At 37.3% G+C, this 20,358-nt stretch overlaps 3 protein-coding genes across 6 annotated transcripts; all 3 read right to left on the bottom strand.

Moving 5' to 3' along the window:
* Positions 1-4,461: 4,461 nt before the first annotated feature.
* Positions 4,462-7,576, bottom strand: LOC130714954 (serpin-ZX-like). Of its 2 annotated transcripts, XM_057564940.1 has the most exons (5): positions 7,344-7,576; positions 6,212-6,640; positions 5,485-6,093; positions 5,293-5,365; positions 4,734-4,873 (listed from the first exon to the last, which is right to left on the bottom strand). In XM_057564940.1, the coding sequence occupies exons 1-4, from the start codon at positions 7,551-7,553 to the stop codon at positions 5,315-5,317; spliced, it is 1,299 nt and encodes a 432-aa protein (XP_057420923.1). In that variant the 5' UTR covers positions 7,554-7,576; the 3' UTR covers positions 4,734-4,873; positions 5,293-5,314. The 2 variants fall into 2 exon arrangements, with proteins under 2 accessions (XP_057420922.1, XP_057420923.1); XM_057564939.1 differs by having other exon boundaries at positions 4,462-4,873; positions 5,293-6,093.
* Positions 7,577-9,078: 1,502 nt separating this feature from the next.
* LOC130710964 (coiled-coil domain-containing protein SCD2-like) lies at positions 9,079-17,324 on the bottom strand. 3 transcript variants are annotated; one of them, XM_057560373.1, is made up of 17 exons: positions 16,780-17,324; positions 16,418-16,572; positions 15,306-15,381; positions 15,105-15,146; positions 14,952-15,014; positions 13,835-13,884; positions 13,699-13,726; positions 13,527-13,601; positions 13,326-13,436; positions 13,185-13,245; positions 12,946-13,062; positions 12,739-12,869; positions 12,451-12,520; positions 11,773-11,814; positions 10,977-11,017; positions 10,064-10,187; positions 9,079-9,417 (listed from the first exon to the last, which is right to left on the bottom strand). In XM_057560373.1, the coding sequence occupies exons 1-17, from the start codon at positions 17,101-17,103 to the stop codon at positions 9,278-9,280; spliced, it is 1,650 nt and encodes a 549-aa protein (XP_057416356.1). In that variant the 5' UTR covers positions 17,104-17,324; the 3' UTR covers positions 9,079-9,277. The 3 variants fall into 3 exon arrangements, with proteins under 3 accessions (XP_057416356.1, XP_057416357.1, XP_057416358.1); XM_057560374.1 differs by having other exon boundaries at positions 12,739-12,857; positions 16,780-17,323; XM_057560375.1 differs by having other exon boundaries at positions 16,418-16,568; positions 16,780-16,911.
* A 637-nt stretch (positions 17,325-17,961) lies between these two features.
* Positions 17,962-19,746, bottom strand: LOC130710966 (acyl carrier protein 1, chloroplastic-like). Its single transcript, XM_057560377.1, has 4 exons — positions 19,558-19,746; positions 18,808-18,903; positions 18,593-18,721; positions 17,962-18,329 (listed from the first exon to the last, which is right to left on the bottom strand). The coding sequence occupies exons 1-4, from the start codon at positions 19,615-19,617 to the stop codon at positions 18,204-18,206; spliced, it is 411 nt and encodes a 136-aa protein (XP_057416360.1). The 5' UTR covers positions 19,618-19,746; the 3' UTR covers positions 17,962-18,203.
* Between the last annotated feature and the right edge of the window lie 612 nt (positions 19,747-20,358).

The raw sequence follows: 20,358 nt of genomic DNA, 5'->3' as shown, positions 1-20,358 counted from the left end.
AGTGTCCTCACTTGCCGCATCGCCATCACCATCTTGCTTTAGCCTTATAAGAAATTAGTTTGACTTGCTCGCCACTCTCAGCGTAAGGCCGCCACCATTTTGCGGTAGGTCGCTACCCTCATTTTTGGCGGTAGGTCGCAACCCTCTTGCGGTAGGTCGCGACCCTCTTGCGGTAGGTCGCCACCATTTTGCGGTAGGTCGCTACCCTCATTTTTGGCGGTAGGTCGCGACCCTTTAGCGGTAGGTCGCCATCCTCTTGCGGTAGGTCGCGACCCTCTTGCGGTAGGTCGCCACCCTTAGCGTGAGGTCGCCACCCTTTTGGCGACTTTTGTGTGTCTAAAAACTGAGTCTTACAGGTCGCCACCCATAGCGTTTGGTCGCCACCCTTTGGCATGAGGTCACCACCCTAGCGGTAGTTCGCCACCCTTGGTGTGATCGTCCCATTTTGGGACTCAAAGTGCTTTGGGTTCCAATGGCCAGTTGGATTACCAAAGCGGTGCTCAGTAGAATGGGCAATTTGTACCCCACACATCGCCAATGAATCCGGTGGTTACGTGGGCTTTTCCGGGGCTAATTTAGTTCATCGTGAAACTTGTTTCACTTTGTAACTAAATCGCGCCATCAGGAGCTTGTCCCACCCAATAACAAACCGCTTATGGAAGAGTCTTCCAAGTTTCATAAAACTTTAATGGTGTGCCTCAATTCACCCACTCCTTCTCTTTGATTCGATTTGCTCCTCTCTGTCTGAATCAAAACCAGTGAAGACAATATAACTTCTAATATCAACTTCAAAATAAGAAAATTAGGAAATACAACAACTGAGAAGGGAATCAAATGAAAGATGGAGGAAAAGTTTGAAGGAATTGGAAAATTTGTTGCCAGCGATCTTAACCATAGCAACGCTTTACTCGCCAAACTTCCACGGCCAAAACAAAACGTGCCCGCCAGAATTCCGCCGCCGGAGTAAAACGTGCTTGCCAGATTCCAACGCCAGCGACGTTCTCCCGCCGCCGAACTCCATCGCCAACAACACTTGCTCGCCGCCTAACCTCAAAACGTGCTCGCCAAAGCCAACGCGTGCTCGCCCAAGCAAACGTGATCGCCAGAATTCCAACGCCTCATAAAAAAAACGTCTCGGGATTGGCTCTGCTCTTCATGTATTGTGCTCTGGACAGATTCCATCGCCTACATGCTTCCTCGATCTGAAGCTTCACCTTCTTCGTCATTACCAATCCGCTCTCCCTCGCCTACATGCTTCCTCGATCTGAAGCTTCACCTCTGTTGACGCTCTTCATTGTCGGTCTGAACCGTGTTGCTCCGATCTGCCATCGCTGGATGCGCCTTGAAGAATCTCGATCTGTCATTCTCTCGTGAACGCACCTTGTTCTTTCCCCTCCGCCTTGCCACCGATCTGAAACTCCTCCTTTTATCGCTGCTTGGGCGACGTGTCGCCCTTTTCCAACTTCACGCGCTTTCTTTTGAAAGCGTCGTCCTCCTCATCAAGAACATAAGTGCTGGCGCGATCACGCATTTCCTCCATCGAACGCGCCGGCTTACGTGTCAATTTGCTGTTCAACCCTCCCGGTAGCAAACCGTTTTTAAATGCTAAAGCACAAGCTCGAGGCTCCTCGTCCTCAACCTTGACCGACGCTGCGCTGTACCTTGCCATGTACTCTTTCAGTGATTCTCCTTCTTGCTGGCGAATATTATATAGGTCGTTGATCGTCACCGGCTGATTCTTATTCGCCGAGAATTGCACTAGAAACTTGGATGAGAAGTCTCTGAAATTTGAAATCGATCCGCGCGGCAAAGTTGTGAACCACGCCATCGCCGTCGATTTGAACGTCGATGGAAACATCCTGCACTTCACCGCATCTGACGCCGCAATTATCACCATCTTCGTATTAAAATACAGAAGATGATCCTTCGGATCGGAATCTCCGCTGTAAGAATCCAGAACTAACGTTTTCATGTTATCCAGAATCGCCACACTCTCGACATCTTCCGAGAACGGACGGAACTCAGCCACGGAATCTGCTTCTCTGCTTCCATCACCTCGCTGCTCGCGGCGGTAGAAATCTAACTGAGCCTGTAGATGCTCATTCCGCTGCTGGATGTTGCCAATGCTGCGCATCAAATGGCGCCATTGCTCCTGCGTCACCGCCGGTTGTTGTTCCGGAGCAGGTGAATTCTCTGGTGAGCGCTCCAGAGATCCCACCTGTGAAGGCGATGGAGGAGGTGGTGGTACAGGAGGTGATGGAGGAGGAGAAGGCGATTGTACTCCTGTCGTTCGTACCGGAGAATCCAGGACCACACGATGAGGCCGCCGAGGCGGCGAAATCCGTTGTCGCATTGATGAATGATGTTGCCTCCTGCGTCGAGTCTCCATCCAAACCAGAAACGATGCAAACTCGATCGGAAAACCAATCACTAATCACAGAATCAAAATCAGAAAACCAGAGAATCGCCTAATCACAATCAGAGGTAACTTCATGCACAATCAATCCACGTGAATGGGAGTAGAGAGTTTACAGTCCCCACAGACGGCGCCAAATGTTCTGGGAATGAACATTCAAGAGAGGTATAGTACCTAGAGGTAGAGGGATTGTGCCAAGAGAGAATCAGAATGAGAGAGAGTATGCTAAATTTCGAGTGTTATTTCATCCAATGAGCCAAAAAAGTCCCCTACACTTGATAACTACCTCCTATTTATAGAGCTTGGGTACTACCTATTGGGCCAATTGGGCCTCCGAGGTCAAGGCCCATCTGAAGGCCAGGGCCCCGCCTCAGGGCGGGATACATGCTGGGCGTTGCCCCTCTAGGGGCTCGCCCAGTCCAATATTATTATACCATCACATGAAATTGTCTTGCTGCCTTTACTTTACATGCTAATTTTCTGAAGTTTTAATGAATGTTCAGATCTTGTGATGGTTCTTTCATCATTGTCTCCCTTAGCACCAAAGGCATTTACCTCTTCTCTATGCCTATGGTGCTGGACCAGCTGACTTGTTTTCCTCTTTCTTTTTTTTACTACAAGAAGGTTGTGTAAAAGATTTTTTTTTTCAAAAAATAAAATATCTCAAATTAGGAATTTGATGTTTATGTGGCATTGTCTTGTAATATAAATTTTAAATTATCAAATAAAATAAATTTATTTTTTAATGATTTAAAGATATTCAAAATATGTTTAACTAATCATAGAAAAAATGTTTAACTATCAAGACATACAGTGATAAAAAGTATAAAAAGTATGATTGACCCTCACATTATCTATGTATGTATGGGAAGAACTTCTGAGTTCGAGCCACGCACATTCACACAATATACTTCGGAGAGGGATGAAGGGCCTCAATTGTAACTAAATTCTGAATCTCAATAGTCGACATTCGAAGAGTGACCGGATACGATGTGGTTTATACAAACAAAAAAAGTAATATGTATCGGGTTGGGTTGAACGAAGTTATCTCAAACGTAATATCCAATTAAAAAATGGTTGGATTATAATAAACTTTATCGGATTAACCCGTTTACTCAATCTAACCCATAACTTTTTTATTGTGCCAGGTTGGATTGAGCGGGTGTCTAATATCAACTGCTTACCCGAAGCCCATGAAAAGCTGGGAGCCCAAGATGTCAGGCCCGGGAAACAGGATGATGAGGCACCAGCGAATTCAAAAGTGGCCCCTTTCTAGTTATCGCGCTGAACAGAGTGAAGTTTCCGTTTCCATTTCTAACGACTCTCCAACCAACTCTCTCTCCCTCTCTTCCTCACTCCCTCTCTCTCACCACCGCACTGCTATTCTGGTTCTGTAGTGAGATCTCTGTTCTTTTTCGTTTTCTGCTTTACAGTGATATGCTAATTGTTATCTCATTCTTAATTAAAAAAATATATAATTCTAAGTATGTTGTAACAAAAAAAAGAGAAACTCTTCTTCTATATCTATATATGTATGAATATGATGTTTTAGACCCTTTTGTTATCTGAGCTTTGCTGCATGTCATTCCTAATCAGATTTATTTAACCACAATTCAGATCAATGAAAGTTAATTCTAAGACTCCAAAATCTGGTCAATGAGAATCTGATTCTTAGGCCCATAAACGTGGAATCATACATACATTTTTCCGAACAGTAACTTCCATCTCTTACAGGCAAGTAACAGAACACGAATGTTGTCTAGCTATGCAAAAACGCCTGGCCATATCGGTCGCATAAACTTGGCTCATTCTATATTTCTTTTTAAATATTCAATTATTACCCCCACATTTTCAAGGACATGGAGAGGCTCTCATATATGATATAGTAAAATATAAACTTAGTGTTTGAGTTCATTCTTGTTGAATTGAACTGTTTAACTTTCTTCTTCACCTGAAAGGTTGAAGTAATATTAGACATGGAAAAGACTGAATTAACTAGATTAGCCTCTCAACTGAATTTTTGTCCCAACTCATGTTGAGCCAGATTGAAATAAATTAACATTTATTAAAATCTGAAGAAATCTACCAGCAGATTAAGGTCATCAGTAATAGTAATAACGCATATGATATTTTACTATGCTGTCAGCACACCAACAAGACAAAACTAGTGAACCTAATAAATATTGCAATTACATGGAGCTATTAATCCTTTCTCTGAAATGTGTTCAAAGGACAGAGGACGTGACACATTGACCTATGGAGTGGTAGACGTCCTCAAGCAAACTTCTTTATTCTCCTCCGGTTCAAAATCAAATTCACTAGATTCTGTCTCCTCTTCCTCTTTGGTGGGAACCTCAGGCTTAACATCGCCGTCCTCATCGCCTTAGCTTCTTCCTTCCTTCCCATTCTCGTCCTGTCCCGCAGCATATTTAAGTATTCTGTTTCCGAATCTTCCTCCTGAAACATTATATGTATAAGAGTCACTCAAATGCTTAAAGCATAACAAAATGAAATTTTACTTGCAGTAAATTGACGATACAATTATGCAATAACACAAGAGGAGTAGATGACTAAAATTTTATGTCAATTGTCTTTATTTTCATTCTCACTTGAACAAGGAATTATGTATTGCAACACATATTATTGAGTTCTTAATTTTAGTGGAAACTTTAAACATCATTGTGTTTCTATTGATTCTCAAACCCAAACACATCATAAGCCTGAATTACAAAAAAAAATCAAGAAACAAATACTATACCAATGAAGGATCTGGTCTATTGTATAATGCACAACCCAAGTGAAAAGAATTGCATGGTTGACATCAATAAGATAACAGTCCTAATCACAAAATACAATCAGATATAGAAATTGCTAACCTTCAACGACATGGCTGCTCCCTCAGGATGGAGCACTTGCCCAATGAAGAGGATTGTTCCGGTCAAATCTTCTCTGATCAAGAAGAGGAAAGGGTGGTCAGCTACAAAATCTATACCAGTACGAGCGGACACACACAATTTAACGTCACACATTGAACAGGCCACTCCAGCTTCAGTGCCTTCTTCATTTACCTCAATGGAAGCTTTGTGATGTATGCTTTCAACGCATAATTCATCCAAAGGAGAGACCACCATTTTTGTAAAATTCGCATTCGATTTTGAGAAAGGTGAAACCACTCCAAGCTCCTTTAGCACATTAGAAGCTTCAAGTTCAAAACAAATCTTGAATTTTGGAATTCTGAATTTCCGTACTCGCACTTTTTGCCGAGGAAGCTTGCCTTTCAAGAAACAAGATTCTGAAGCCAACTTTTCAATTAAAGATGGCAGTCCATCTTTTGCATTTGGTAGAAAAATGCACATGGAGAACCGAAGCTTTTTATCTCTACCTTGTTTATAAGAAAGACGGAGGACATTGAAACCATCAAAAGTTCTAATAAACTGCGTCTTCTTCTCGCTACTCATGAAGGGAACCTCGATTGAGGTACCATTAAGTAGGTGAAAATCATCAACGAATGTCATTGAAGGATCAAACGTGTGTTTCCACACACCCTTGAAGTATAGTGCATTTGCAAAGATAAGCTTGGTTAACTTGTGTACTGCATTGGTAGGAAGAAGCTCTGTAATAAGGCCATTAGTCTCTTTTTCAACCCACGAATTCACTTCACGACACACTTGATCACCCTTTAAATCCACATCAAAATCAAAATTAATATTTTTTCATCAACATTTTAATAGAAAGATTTGTTGGCCAAATAAATAAATAAATAAATTGAAGATGTTCCTAAAAAAGTGAGAGTACCTTGGTTCGAAAATCAACTAAAGCCAGAGTTGCCTTGTAATGAGTTGTCATAAGTTGTTTAAAAGAATGGGAAAGGGCAAGCGATTTATCAGCCCACATTTCATTGACAAAAGACAGGAGAAAAGAAGGAGTAGTGTCGGAGAGCACAGTGGAGAGGACCTGAGAGAAGAAGGTGTTGAGATGGTCGACAGAGTCAAATCGGAGGAAGGAAAAAAGCTCGTCAAGTGTGGAGCCAGCTGAACCAACTGCCATGACGCTAAGAATAGCGTGGAGAGAGAAGGGTGAAAAGACGAGGTTCTTCTCCTGGTATTCTTCTTTTGAGAATAAATGCTTTGTGATGCTGAGAGCAACCTCTGTTTGACACCTGATTGACTTTTGGAGGTCCATTTTTGCTCTAACAATAAGTCCAATACTTGAGTGTTCAAAATCCTAAACAATAAACAATAATAAGTCAATGATTAAAAAGGGGGAAAAGTGCATTATCATAAACACTTTGATCAAATAACACCTCCCTCAAAGAACATATTTTTACCACAAGAGAAATCATTCCCTAGAGAAGTCACTCCTGTCAAATAGGGTTGGAAATAGGCTAGGTCAGGCTTTGCGCGGCCCAAGCTTGACCTGTGTTGTAATTTTGGGGCTCAAACCTGGCCTTCGGCCTATCATAGGCCAAATTTTAAGGCCTAGCCTATTAGCCTGTTAAGAAGTCTATTAAATTAGACTATGACAGCTAAATAAGCATGTCACAAAGGAACAATAGAGTCCCTAAAGGTTAGCTCAAGTGGTAAGAGCTAGGCGACATAAGGGTTGGGGAGAATCAAGGGTGAAGGGTCCCGTGTTCGAATCAAAAACAGAGGAACAATATAGGAAAATCATTAACAGGTAAAACTCATTATCCCTGTCCATGATGTGTTAGAGCTCGAAAGAATTACCGCACACCGTTCACACATGTGTTCTTTTCTACAGTTAACAAGATAACAAAAAAATACAAGAAACCCTGAACCCCAATGAAGAAAATTAACTTTTAGGATAGAAATTAAACATAAATAAGAGCAAAGATACTGGATTGGAGCATAGGAAGCTAGAGGAAAATTTAAGAAACCACTGAAGGAAAAATAAGATAGGAACATACCGGTGCTTTGTGATGCTTTTCAGCAATAACACACCGATGCGGTGTTTGACGGTGGCCGCGAAAGTGATGCTTCAAGGTGCAGGCAGCAGTGCGGCGGTGAATAATGGAGGGAGAACAGGAAGGAAGGGAGTGGGCTCTTTTTTTTTTATTCTTATTCTTATACGTTTGCCTGTTTGGTGGAGAGGTTTCTAAACCTATAAACCTAATCATCGAAATCTAATCTAAATATTTCAAAATAGGAAAATAAGATTTGAAACTCATCAGAATCTTAAGTCAAACTAGATTAGTTGTAATGTAATTTATGTTTGAATATTTTTATTTTAAAACAGAATTTGATATCATGAATCATGTTTGATTAATATTAATGGAAAGCACTTTTAAGTTGTACAATTACTAAAAAGCTATATTTTTATAATAAATTAATATGAAAAAAATTCATTAATTATTTTTTAACTACTCTTTTTTTTTGAACTTTTTTGAACTACTATTGCACTTTAGTTAATATGAAATTTTAAAGAAAATAAAAAATGTAAATAGTCTTTTTTAAACCTATAAATGCAAATAAAAATCTTCTATAAACTTAAGACTAATAAAAAAAATTAAATAAACTGAAGATTAAATAAGGGTTTTATTACGTAGGGTCAATTATGGCATTGTGAAGATTAATTAATTATCCTCAACTGCTCAAAGCTAAAGTTTTTTTTTTTTTTAATATTCAAAGTTAAAGTAAAAGTGATTGTTTTGTTAAGTTGGGTGAAGGTGTGGGTTATGAACCAAAACTTAGTTAGGATGAAAGTGGGTTCAAACTACCCAAAATAATAGCATAATGTTTAGTGCCTATCAAAAGCACCTTGGGGGTGCAAACAGAAAAAGAAACATAGCCTTAGAGCAGCAATAAGAGCATCTCCAATGCTAGGTTCTTAGTTCTTAGCACTATTCATGTGGGCTCGTACTGTCATATGTGTTTAAGCAACTCTTTATAGATTTTGCTTCAACTATGAGTTCTTAGTTCTTAACACTATTTATCTGGTCATACAATACCATTATATTACTAATATTTTTTATTTTCATATAATTTTCATTTAAATTTAAATGCTAATTCAAACTTAAATTAAATGAGTCGATGAATGGAAAAGAAGAAATTAATTTTTTATGATAAAAACTCAAAATGTAAAACTTCTTATATAAGAACTAGTTCTTATTTATAAGAACTAAGAACTCCATGTCAACTCCCTCCAATGGTTAAGAACTCAGTTCTTAGTTCCTAGCTCAAAAATAAGAACTAAAAACCTTACATTGGAAATGCTCTTAGATGTGAGTTCTTAGGTTAAGAATTAAGAACTAAGTTCTTAAGCATTGAAAATGGCTCACATGGAGTTCTTAGTTTTTAAAAATAAGAACTAGTTGTTATATAAGCAATTTTGCTTCTTTGCCTAATTCTTTTCCCTCCTTCATCCCAATTGCTTTATTAGTTTTGTTTTATTACTTTATGAAAATAAAAAGTATAAATAATGTCGTGTAGTAAGACTAAATAAATAGTGCTAAGAACTCAGAGTTAAGAACTTGTGGTTGGAGCGAAATATGCAAAAGTTGCTTAAGAGTTACTTAAGCATATGTGACACTACGCCCACATAAGTAGTGCTTAAGTTCTAGCATTAGAGATGATCTTTATCAAGAAAAAAAGAAAGAATGTAATGCCTGTTATGCTTTGGCATTTTCATCTGATAACCTGGGGTTTCAGAACTGCAAATTTTAATTAAAAGACTGAAGATATATTGAGACTCACGAAGGTGGACATTACAGAATCCACTTTTCTCTTGCAATGTGAAGAGTCTTGCTTTCTTTGTATAAGACCCAAGAAAAAATGGTGTATAAAAAACAAACTAATGTAGCAAAAATTAATCTACATATGTGACAAAGAATCACTCCCATAATCAGGATGAAGCTTCCGATTCGGTGGAAAGCTTATGATTATCAGCTGGTAAGCTTGGAGGTTGATCAGTTTCCTTCCGAGATGCTTCCCAAAGTTTCTGTTCTATACCCAGCTTCTTCAATTCCAACAAACCTTGCTCAACTAAAATGAAACAGAATGTGTGTCAGCTTTAAGTCCATACAAAACAAGTAAGCATTGACGCTCATATGAAGCAATAATGCACCTTCTCTCTTTAACTTCTCTCATGTGTATCTAATAACACAGGTTACACACCAACATATTAGCTATCCTTTTTCTAAATCTTAGCTGACAGAAATTGCTTCATTTATGAAAGACGACAATAAGCACAGAAAATATGTAGGAGAAACCGGGTTGCACTGGCCTGATTCAGAGTAATGCTACTCATATTTCCAATTGACATTAAAAAGAGGGGAAAATGTTCTGTAAAAGTGCCTCTGATAGACATGAATTAGATAAATAGTCCCCCATCCAACAAATCAGTTGATCTTTCATACTATGATTGGGATGTGAGTAGCATTACAGGGAAAGTATGAATATGTCTAACTGATGAAAATGAGTAATTTTTGCAACATGTTGTTATGATCCATGGAGGAAGTTCCTTTGTCAACACATTTGCCAATCAGCTAACATTCACAAACCAGGTATAAAAGAAACTGACAGCAGATAAAAGCAAATCCCTATGTACTTTCAGGAATGTTTGATTTTAACTTGAATAACATATTTACCCTCTTCAGAACCACTCAAGACAAGAATAAGAAGTGATTACCATCAACGGCATCACGAGAAGTTGGTGTCTGCCCACTGCGGCTAATCCAAAACTGAAGACGCTCTTCTGCAACATCTTCTACACCATTGAATAAAGCTCTTCTCCAGAAATAAAGTAACCAAGCCTGAAAATATTTAGTTTATAAATTAAGCATATCAATAATTATATTTTAGTCCTCATTATTTTAATTCATGAAACCATGTGTCTTTCTTGTGTTGATGCGTATGCTCTGGAGATATCATACTAAATCAAATTAATATTAAGTAAATTATTTTTAATATGATATTATCTTTTAAATAGTTGTTCAATAAAAGAATATTATTAGTTTCTTTGATTTATTTAATCAATACTTGAATATCTTCAATCAATTAACACTGTACACATTGAGATCTTTGCAAATCATCATTAAATTTTGTTCTCTATCAATTATATTAATTTTAAAAAAATTTCAAAATTAGTAGTTTCAAATATTTTTATCTGTTTCTATCTTTAATTTAATTTTTTCAATCTCACAAAAGTACCCAAGCATTGCATGGATATTTGCTAGTTAAACTATATGTGCATATTCAAAATAAATTAAACTCTAAATTCAACTCTTAAGTTAATAGGTCAACCAAAATCCATAGCTAGGAAGCCTTCAATTAAAGATTTCATCTCAAAGATTATGATTAATCAGTAAAAACACTATAATTTGGAAACTAATTAAATCTATCTTGAACAGAAAGAAATTAAACAAAGAAAACAAAGCTCAATCAGCTTAGTAGGGGTCCCATTTAGACAACCTGCTCTTCTTTTCCATCGTCATAAAACGAGACAAATGACTATAGAAATGTCTGTACCCTTACTATGACAGCATACAAGGGTATTCAAAAAACAAGCGAACTAATATCTTTGAAAAAACAGCCCAACTTACCTGTTTGAAAAGAACATCTTCTGCTTCTTCATCACTTAACTCTGGAGGGAAAGAAAAAGAAAATCAACAAGAATCATCAGGTGTCGACCAGACAATTTTTCATCTTACAAGGAAGAATGTCTGAGTGTAGCCACATTTTACAAAATAGCAAAAGAAAAAAAGGCATCGGTCTCAACTCTCAAACTTAAAGCTTATCCTATAGACGAAGGTCCATTTATACATTATACTTTACAGTGTACACACTCCAGTCAAAGGTCATGGTTATCACATAGCCTAGTCCCCGAAGGATAGCTCAAGTTGTAAGACCAGAGGAACATGTAAGTGCAGGGATCGAACCCTGCAAAGAATAAAACCCCCATCTCCCCGGAAAAAAAATTGGCCGATAAAAAAACATAGCCTTATAAGATTGACATTGCCAAATAAGTTTTTCAAATGTCTTAGTGCACAACTTAGAACAAGCTGAAATACAGCCAAAATGATTTTTTCTTTTCATTTGTAGTTGGCACAGGTATTGGGTAATTTTTTATCTCTAAATGCCAATCATAAAAGTACCACCACGACCTACACAGATCATGTGCCCATCCTATAAAACAATGCAAATCAACTCATGTATATTACCAAATGTCAATCACCTTCCCCTCTATAGAAGGATTAAGAAGTGATTGAAAACATATTTAAGGACTTCCTGGTCCTGGACATGTGAATAGTAAAAGACTAGATAATAGATGTATAAAACATGCTCTTATTACAGTCCACAGGTTTATATCCTCACAAAAGCTGACAATTTAATACTTACCAAAAGCTTCAACAAAGTTGGGATCACCAGGTGCTGTGGAATCTGAAAAGAAATCAATAAATGTGAATAATAATATCAATAAAATAAAACTCTACCAAACAGATTCCTTGTCTCATAACACCACAACAAGATTTCTATACACTTTTTTGTACGCAAATCAAAATTAGCACAAACAGAACTCTCTTAACCAAGCAAAATTTATGTTACAAAGAATAGTTCAAACTGCTAACTGCAGGTTGACTATACAGCCAGACCAACTGAAAGAATATTAAGTACCCAAATTCAGTGGAAAGATATGGAGTGGAGAAATGTGACTTACTCTGTTTGAGAATGGGAGAAATATAGGGAGGAAGAAAAAAATGATGCGGCAATCTATTAATCTCTTTCATCTAATGTGGGAATCACTTGATTTTTCTTATTTCATCAAGGATTTTGATGTTGTATCAAGGACAAGAAAGACGTTATATCACTCTGATGAGAAGTCTCACATTAACTAGAGTTATAGTCAAAATAGTCTTTATAAAGAGTAGAGCAACCGTAACCCCCTACCTTGGAGTGAGGCCTAGCCCAAACAGTCTCACATTCTCTCTTGCTTGTTTCTACCCTACTTCTTTGGACATCCTAACATAGTGGAGAAGTTAAAATTTGAAGATGACACATGAAGATGAATTGATATACCTAAAATGGACTGCCGAACTAAATTTGGGTGTCTATGCTGGGCTAATGCAAGCACAACAGCATCCTCAACCTACAAAATCAGAGAGAAAAAGGATGAATAAAATCACTCAAAAACAAAAAGGATAGAAAGGAAGTGGAATTTCAACCATACACAACAGGAAATTAGAAATTGGTTTGTTGTTGTTCCGTGTTTTAAGAAAATAGTAGGCCTTTAAATATTCTCGTTGTATCGAAATTGTACAAGAAACTGAAATAAAAGCAATAACTTCAATGACATTGATGAAGAACCTTTAGTGAAGCAAGCTCTCTCAAACCCATCTCAATAGAAAGCATGCTTTCAATGTTTCCTTCCCCAGTGAGATCATTCAAATCACGAATAGGTTTGTTACCATCTGGATCATCGTCACCTGTTCCATGACCTTTAAGTGAACTCCATTGTAGCTAATTCAAGAGAGAGAAAATCCCAACTGAAAATTAGAGTATCAATATACTCACTTTTGTTCCAAGATTCCTCCTTAGCCTTTTGTCCAGCAGAAGTAACAACTTCAAAAGGAAGAGGAGCAAGAGATGACCAATGTTCATGTTGTGATGGTGCTATATCTGCACATATACCTATAATGAAATTAAAAAGAATTATAAGAACCATTAGTAAATGGGTGACAGAGATCTTAAAAAATATGCTTTTCTGAGTTTTCTTCTTCGGTAGACAGTAGAAAGCAATAGCTTTTTCGTACCATATTTTACAGCGAGACCCCAGTAACGAGCAAGCCAGCATCTTTTCAGAACAACTTCCTCCTAAAAAACAGACATGAAGAAAAATTGAGACTGATGGGAAGATCGACTGTTATTTCTTATTTTAATTATAAAACACAAACCATTTCTTCTTGGGTCAAAACCATTCTCTGTGTCATTATGCTAAGAGCCTTTGCTTCAGCTTCAGCTTCCTTCTGTTGATCTACAGCTGCTGCAGTGTCATCTTTTAAGTTCTGATGATTGAAGAAGACAGTTATTACCTAGACCAGTAAACAGATGACAGACCAAGCATATACTGGAATTTAAGCTTTCTTTTGAACTACCTGAATTTCCTCATGAAGGGCAGTCATTTCCTCATCTTCCCCATCATGTGTTTGTTTTGCAGACTTGAGAGCAGCCTGAGAAGAAAATAATGAGTAATCCAAGAAAAGAACACTCTTCCAATCAACATATGTTATATTTCTGCCACAATTAATATCCATTCTTCCTGCATACCTCTCTTTGACGCAAAACAGCTTCCTTCCTGCAAAAATACCATTAAAAAATATTACAATAATAATTTTAAAAGTAAACCCCTCCAAAAATGGTTCCAGTCAAAGGATTAGAGAATTTAAAGCAAAGTTTCTGCTACCTGCTCAGCAATTTGGCTTCCAGGGATATGCCTTCTCCAAGAGAAGCAACCTGCAAAAACCAAAATGAACATGGATACAGAAATAAGTAAACTCAGCATATGGAAAGAAAGCTATGGGTACCAAGTAAGTTTATTGTAAAATGCTAGTTGAGTCTCAGTTCCAAAGTTCCAAAATTATTGATCGTAAAAGCATAGTAATTTGAAATGTGATATTGAAACTACTTTTCAATAGGTTTCTCCATTTAATAGAAATTGGTTATTTTATTTCTTGTTTATTTAAGGTTACATAGGGATAGGCACACTTGGTTAGAGAATTACTAACCAACCAGCTACAACTTCAGGAAAAGATATAAAACAGAATATACATCATATAGGAATGCTCTATTAGAGACAAAACATAAAACATAGACCAGATCTGAATCACATAATTCAGGTCTTAATTCTTAATCAAATCTAAACTTATAACATCTGTTATTCCGACTTCCTGACAAACTTTACGTCCCCCTCAAGTTGGTGCAACTGCATAGATATATATGATGCAGAACTTGATTACAAGAAGTTCAAAATTAAGTTAAAATAGTCCCTTGGTGAGGATGTCAGCTAGCTGTTGAGTGGTTGGAAATGGCATACAAATAACACATTAATCTATCTTCTATTTTATGAGGTGTCTATCAATTTCTACATGCGTGGTTCGGTCATGCTGCACTGAATTTTGAACAATACTTTTAGCAGCTTTATTATCACATTATAGTTTCATTGGTGGAGTTCTAGGCTAGTGCAATTCTTCAAGAATTATTTTCACCCACAGTATTTCACAGTTCACACACTCATTGAGCCAAAACTTCATATTCCACTTCAGCATGGCTCCTTGCAACCACATTCTATTATTTACTTCGTATGTGACTTAATTACCCTATACAAATGTTGGTTAGAGAATTAATAACTAATCTGCTACAATTTAGGAACAGAGATAAAACATAATACACAAGAAAAAATAGACCAGATTTGAATCAGATAATTGAGATCTTAATCTAACTAAACAAATAGAATGCTTTGTTTGGAATTCCTGACAAACTTTTACAGTTCCAAAATTTAGTAAATATCTAGAAAAATTGACCTGTTTTTCAAGTTCCCTAGCTCTAGCTTCTGCTTCTTCAAGTCTTTCCTCTTCCTGTCTTAGCTGTATATACAATCAGGCATATATATGTTCAATTCACTAATAAATACCATGGTCATAAAACCAACTTTGCTGGGGTGTCAAGGAGCAGACCTTGTATATCATAATATTGTTCTCTTCTTTTAGCATATCAAGCTGCAATATCAAATGAAACAACTTCAAAACTAATCCTCAAAGATTAGATAAAAAATCTATGCAACTAAAGCTTAAAAACCAGTCTAGCCAATATAAGGATGACCAGTCATCAGATTTAGCTTTTAGAGACAGAAATTGAAGAATGTAAATATCATATACTTCATCCTGGAGTGCAAAAGCTTCACGCTGATCTCCTGTGTCTTTTGAGTTAAGTTGACTGACATATGAAAGAAACCTGAAATTGTTAAATAGTGGTTTAAATCCGAAGAAGCGCGAGTCATGGATATTACCAACATGCCTAATATACTAAAGTTAATTTAAGCATCACTTCATACACATTGTACATGAATGAATGACTATATAATAAATAAAATAAGGATTAAATTGTACATGCATAAAAAGGCATAAAATTCATGCACATTGAAAAATTAACATTGGTCAACATCAGGACAAGACAAGAGCATACGTATTCAACCTCCCAGTGAAATTCATAAAAAAAGATGTGGCATGAATAGAAAACATTTTCCTCTAACAGTTTTCATAATAAGTGGGTGAGCCAGGGCAATGATAAGTTGCTACCTTGTGACCAGGTTCTAGTTGCAGAAACAATCACTCCACTTACAGGGTTAAAGCTGCGTACATCTGACCCTCTCCAAACTCTGTGAATACAAAACATTTGTTTCATTTCTCTGTCACCAATCAACCCCCCCGACATCTAAAAAAACTGGCAACTAATTGGAAAAAGTTGATACAAACCAAATTTGCAGTAGCGCGCATGGCTGCATGCAATGAGCCACAGTTATTTTCCCTCCGTAAATAAAACAAGGATGATTTTGCAGGCACTGGGCATTGCATTTGACGAATTTGACTAATACCTTGGAAGCCTTAATTGCATCTCAATCTACTATTCCACTCTAGCATTTTATTTTCGTTGATGGAATAGAAGAGTTTTGAAGCATCAAATAACTACCCACTCACTGCAAATTTATGTTTTTTATTCTCTTTTCTACCTTAAAATTTGGAATGAGCCAAACTCCTTCAAAAGTCATATACATTACTATACAAGAATGGTACCTCCACTTGTTAGTGAGAGTTGGTGCCATTAGGGGGTTAGGAGTTAGGACTAAAGATCACTGAAGTCGAGTCATACGAGTGTTATCTTAGCTGACTTGTTCTTTTCAATTATGATAACCTAGAACTTCCATAAGACATAAAATTCACTCAAGACGATGATTTTCGCTTCAAAAAATGAAATTCAAAGAACACTCTACCTCTTGTCTCTACTTCTATTGATCGGAAGATCCATTGGAATAGTCAATTTACTGGGAGGCACCATTGTTGCTGTTGTTGAACGAACAAACGCCGCTGATCTTCCAGCTGATAGTGAGCGTGCTGAAAGACTATGCTCTACAATGTTCCGACCTAACTAAACAAACATCAAAACCCCCTTAGCATATTGAAAACTAAGTGACTGTAACACCAATTGAGTAATTGAATTCAAGCTTCACCACCAACTCAGCTAAATTGAAGTTCAAAAGCAATTCAACACTGAATTTTCAACCAATGCAAAACACGAATTTACAATTTCACACAATCCAGCAAGCGAATTCAAGAAAATTACAGTGGAATTTACCTTATGAGACGGAGACCGATTTGAAATCGGAGGAAAGGCGGTAATACCACCGTTCCTGGTGTAACCACTGGAGGGGGAGAGAGGGGCCGGAGCAGCGAACCGGAGATCATCGTCGTCATCATCATCGTCGTAGTGAGACGCCATGGCCTGAGCAAGACGCTGCTGCGCGGCTGCTTTGGTGGCTAAGTCTCGGTGCTTGATGGAACCGAGCCGCGAATGAGGGTGAGCCGGTGACATGACCGGAGACGATGAGCCGGTGCTGCTGGAAACGCCGCTCCACTGGCGCGTGGGCGCCGGAGTGTCGGTTCTGGTCTGATCCATCATAGCAGCACGCTAGGCTAGCTGTGAATTATTATGTGTGTTTGTAAAATTGTATTATTGAGTTTGATTGAGGGAAAGAGATAGTGAGATTTTCTCGGGGGTGGATTTTCCCGAGAAAACGGAAGAAAATTTAGGAGTGTCAGAGGCGGGTTCGTAGGAAGCGTGCAATGCATGAAGATAGTTGAAACGACGACGCCGCATCATGCAATGCAGCAAGCTAAGCAAAGGATGAAACAAAACTGCGATGGCGTGTATTATAATAAAATAATATAACCTTTTTTATTTATTTAATAGTATATATCGTAGGGGTTGGTTAACCTTAATGCAGCCTTGTATACGACCAATCAACATTAGACTTTGGCAAATATTTTATTGATCATAAAAAGTTAAGAAGGATGTGATATATTAGACTTGTTTTTGAATTTTCAAATCCCTTTGGTTCAGCATTCTTCATTTGACCAACACCACTACTCTTGTACCACCCAGAGAGTCCAAGGCGCACGGAGGAGGAGAACCTGAGAAGGAGTCAAGCTCGTGAAGATCATTGTTCAAGCATTCACTAGTTCCCACGAAATTATACATTCTACTTGAGTGATTGATCGAATTCGTGTAATCAACACGCTAATCTTATGTTTAGACATTTGATGGCACTAATGCAAATGGACTTTAGCACATCATTTTATATAAAATTTAACCGAACGCTTTTTATAAAGCAAATTATTGGCAATATAAATGCAAAAAAAGGAAGCTAAAAGGAAGATGTGAATTCCTTGTACTTTTCCAGTTTGGAAAATACTATGCAAATCCTTCTAGGGGAAAGTTTATAGAACAAACAAAAATTAAGCACTTGAAGAACAGCAATAGAACAAACATCAACTAAGATCTTGCCCTCCAAAATCAAGTGAGATCCTCATCTTAAGACCAAAAAAACAAGGCGTCTGTGATCAAAACTTACAACAAATAGCAAGTTGAACAAAGTTACAATGGGAAAATTTCAATCTGCTTCCTAAAGAATATGCAAAAACATAAAAATAACATAAAAATGGCACTTCTCCTCTCAATCCATTTCCTAGAACTTCAACTTGGTTCACCTCCTAATTACCTCAATCTTTCTTTTGAATCAAGCCCTCTATTAAATCAGCTGCTTCTTGAACAGTTGTGATGTTTTCAGCTCCATCATCTGTAACATTAATTCCAAATTCTTCCTCTAAACCCATCACTATTTCAACCTGCCGCAGTCAATTAAAAAAGATCTTAGCTCTAGCATCAGCAACACAGATGTTTAAGTGCATGTTCGAAATTTTTTCTATTATAATTGATTATAAAGTCAAAACCAATTCTGGAGAGAAGCATCTCTGAGTAGTTTCTTGGTGCCAGAATCGATTCTGACAAAAAAGAAGTTGATCCAAACATACTATAAAATAGCGTTGTTAAATTTAATCAACCAACAGGACCATCTAAATCAAAACTAAGAAGGCAATTAGAATCTTACAGTGTCAAGGGAATCAGCACCAAGTGCTGAAAACTTGGTTTCTGGGGTAAGCTCAGATTCCGGGGCGAGAGCAAGTTGTTTCCTCACAATCTTGCACACTTTCTCCATTGTCTCAGGCTGTGCCTGGACCTTTGACAAAACTCAAAAAAGTTATTTTTGTTTCTTGCAATTTTTTTAGGTGGATGAAAATGTACTTTGAAGAGAATCAATCTTACTGCACAAATGCGGAACCGAGAGGATCTCAAAGAAGGAAATCTCCTCGTGGTCCATCCCACAGAAACTGCCCTCAAACCTGAAATTCTGGAAGAAACCTGCATGTTTTGAGCACCCAAATCAAGTTTCTTACTACTAATTAGTTACCTCATTAATAGCATGTTTGGACCAGTTTCTGTTTCCTCATAATCAATTCTGAAATCAGAAGCTACTTACAAAAGCTTCTTCACAGAATGAATTTTGGATTTAGAATCAATCGTAGAATGGTTTCCAACCATGCACTAAAAAGTAGAGCTCAGGGAAAATATGGCAACAATCATATTACCTAGAAAATCCTAATTAATCAAGTATATCAAAGTGGATTGATATGAATAGAAATGCATGATATGTACAAAAAAAGGCATTTTTAGATGTTTATTCACTCCATTATGTATTCTAACAAGCATCTCATTGGTTAAATCAATACATATTTTGTACTGAATGCTTCATATCATATAGGGCTCTCATCTAATAGAAACTTCCTTATCCTAATGAATTATGCTAGTGTGCCTTGAAAGAATACAGAACAAGTATAATAATAATATGGGAAAATTCAAGTACTTTTTTATGGTGAAACTTTAAGTAAGTAACTTCATGCTTTCACAAATACCAAAACCATATCATTGCAAAGCACATGAACCTGTTGAAGTCTAGAGATAAGAATATAAGCAGGGTATGCATGCATTAAGAGAGGGGAGTTATGAGATATGAACCTGGCTAGACAACTTGAAAGAGGGTTGGAGGCTAACAGAAGTGGCTGAAACAGAGGCCATTGAAGCTTAGGCAAGGTGCAAAGAGGAGGGAACACAGGGGAATAAGAGCTAGGGATTGGGTTTGTGAATTGATAGTGATAATAAGATAGGTATCTGATCTAGTTGGTGCTTATTTGGAAAGTGAAGCCATGTCAAGAAGAAAGTGGAATTGGAATGAACGAGTGGTGCACATTGCTCTAAGAATGTCAGAATCTATCCTATTATTACGTGGCAGTTATCTGTTGCTGATCATAATAACAATGATGATGCTGGAATTTGATTACTCACTTTTGCAATTATCATTAATAAACCTAAGTTAACCTGCGCTTATATGATTATATCGATTTTTAAGATTGCATTTGTGATGTTTTGATGATAACATGGATGGCAAAAAGTTCAATATATATTTCCATGAATTATAATTTTGAATGGAGGCGATGTAGCACTACCACTTGTTTTTCCTCAATAATTTTTTTTCCAAATGTATTCTCACCGTCGATATCTATGAGACTAATTTTCGAGGTTCTGAGATCACATTAAGTGTGTAGGTCTCTTCCAACAAAAACTTTTCTTTACGCACCGCTCAGAAATCGAACCTTGAACTAGATACTTAAGGGGTTCAACTATCTACCAGTTGTCTCACACCTTATTAGTTTTTTCCTCTATAATTTGCTTATTAAGCAGTGGTGTAACTAAATTGTCATTTCAAAAAATATGTCAGTCACTTGGAAAAAAAAGATAAGAAGTAACTTATTAATAGTC

The sequence above is a fragment of the Lotus japonicus genome, chromosome 4 (assembly GCF_012489685.1).
Source record: "Lotus japonicus ecotype B-129 chromosome 4, LjGifu_v1.2".
NCBI classification, from domain to species: Eukaryota; Viridiplantae; Streptophyta; class Magnoliopsida; order Fabales; family Fabaceae; genus Lotus; species Lotus japonicus.
This window is presented reverse-complemented; position numbering and strand designations above follow the sequence as displayed.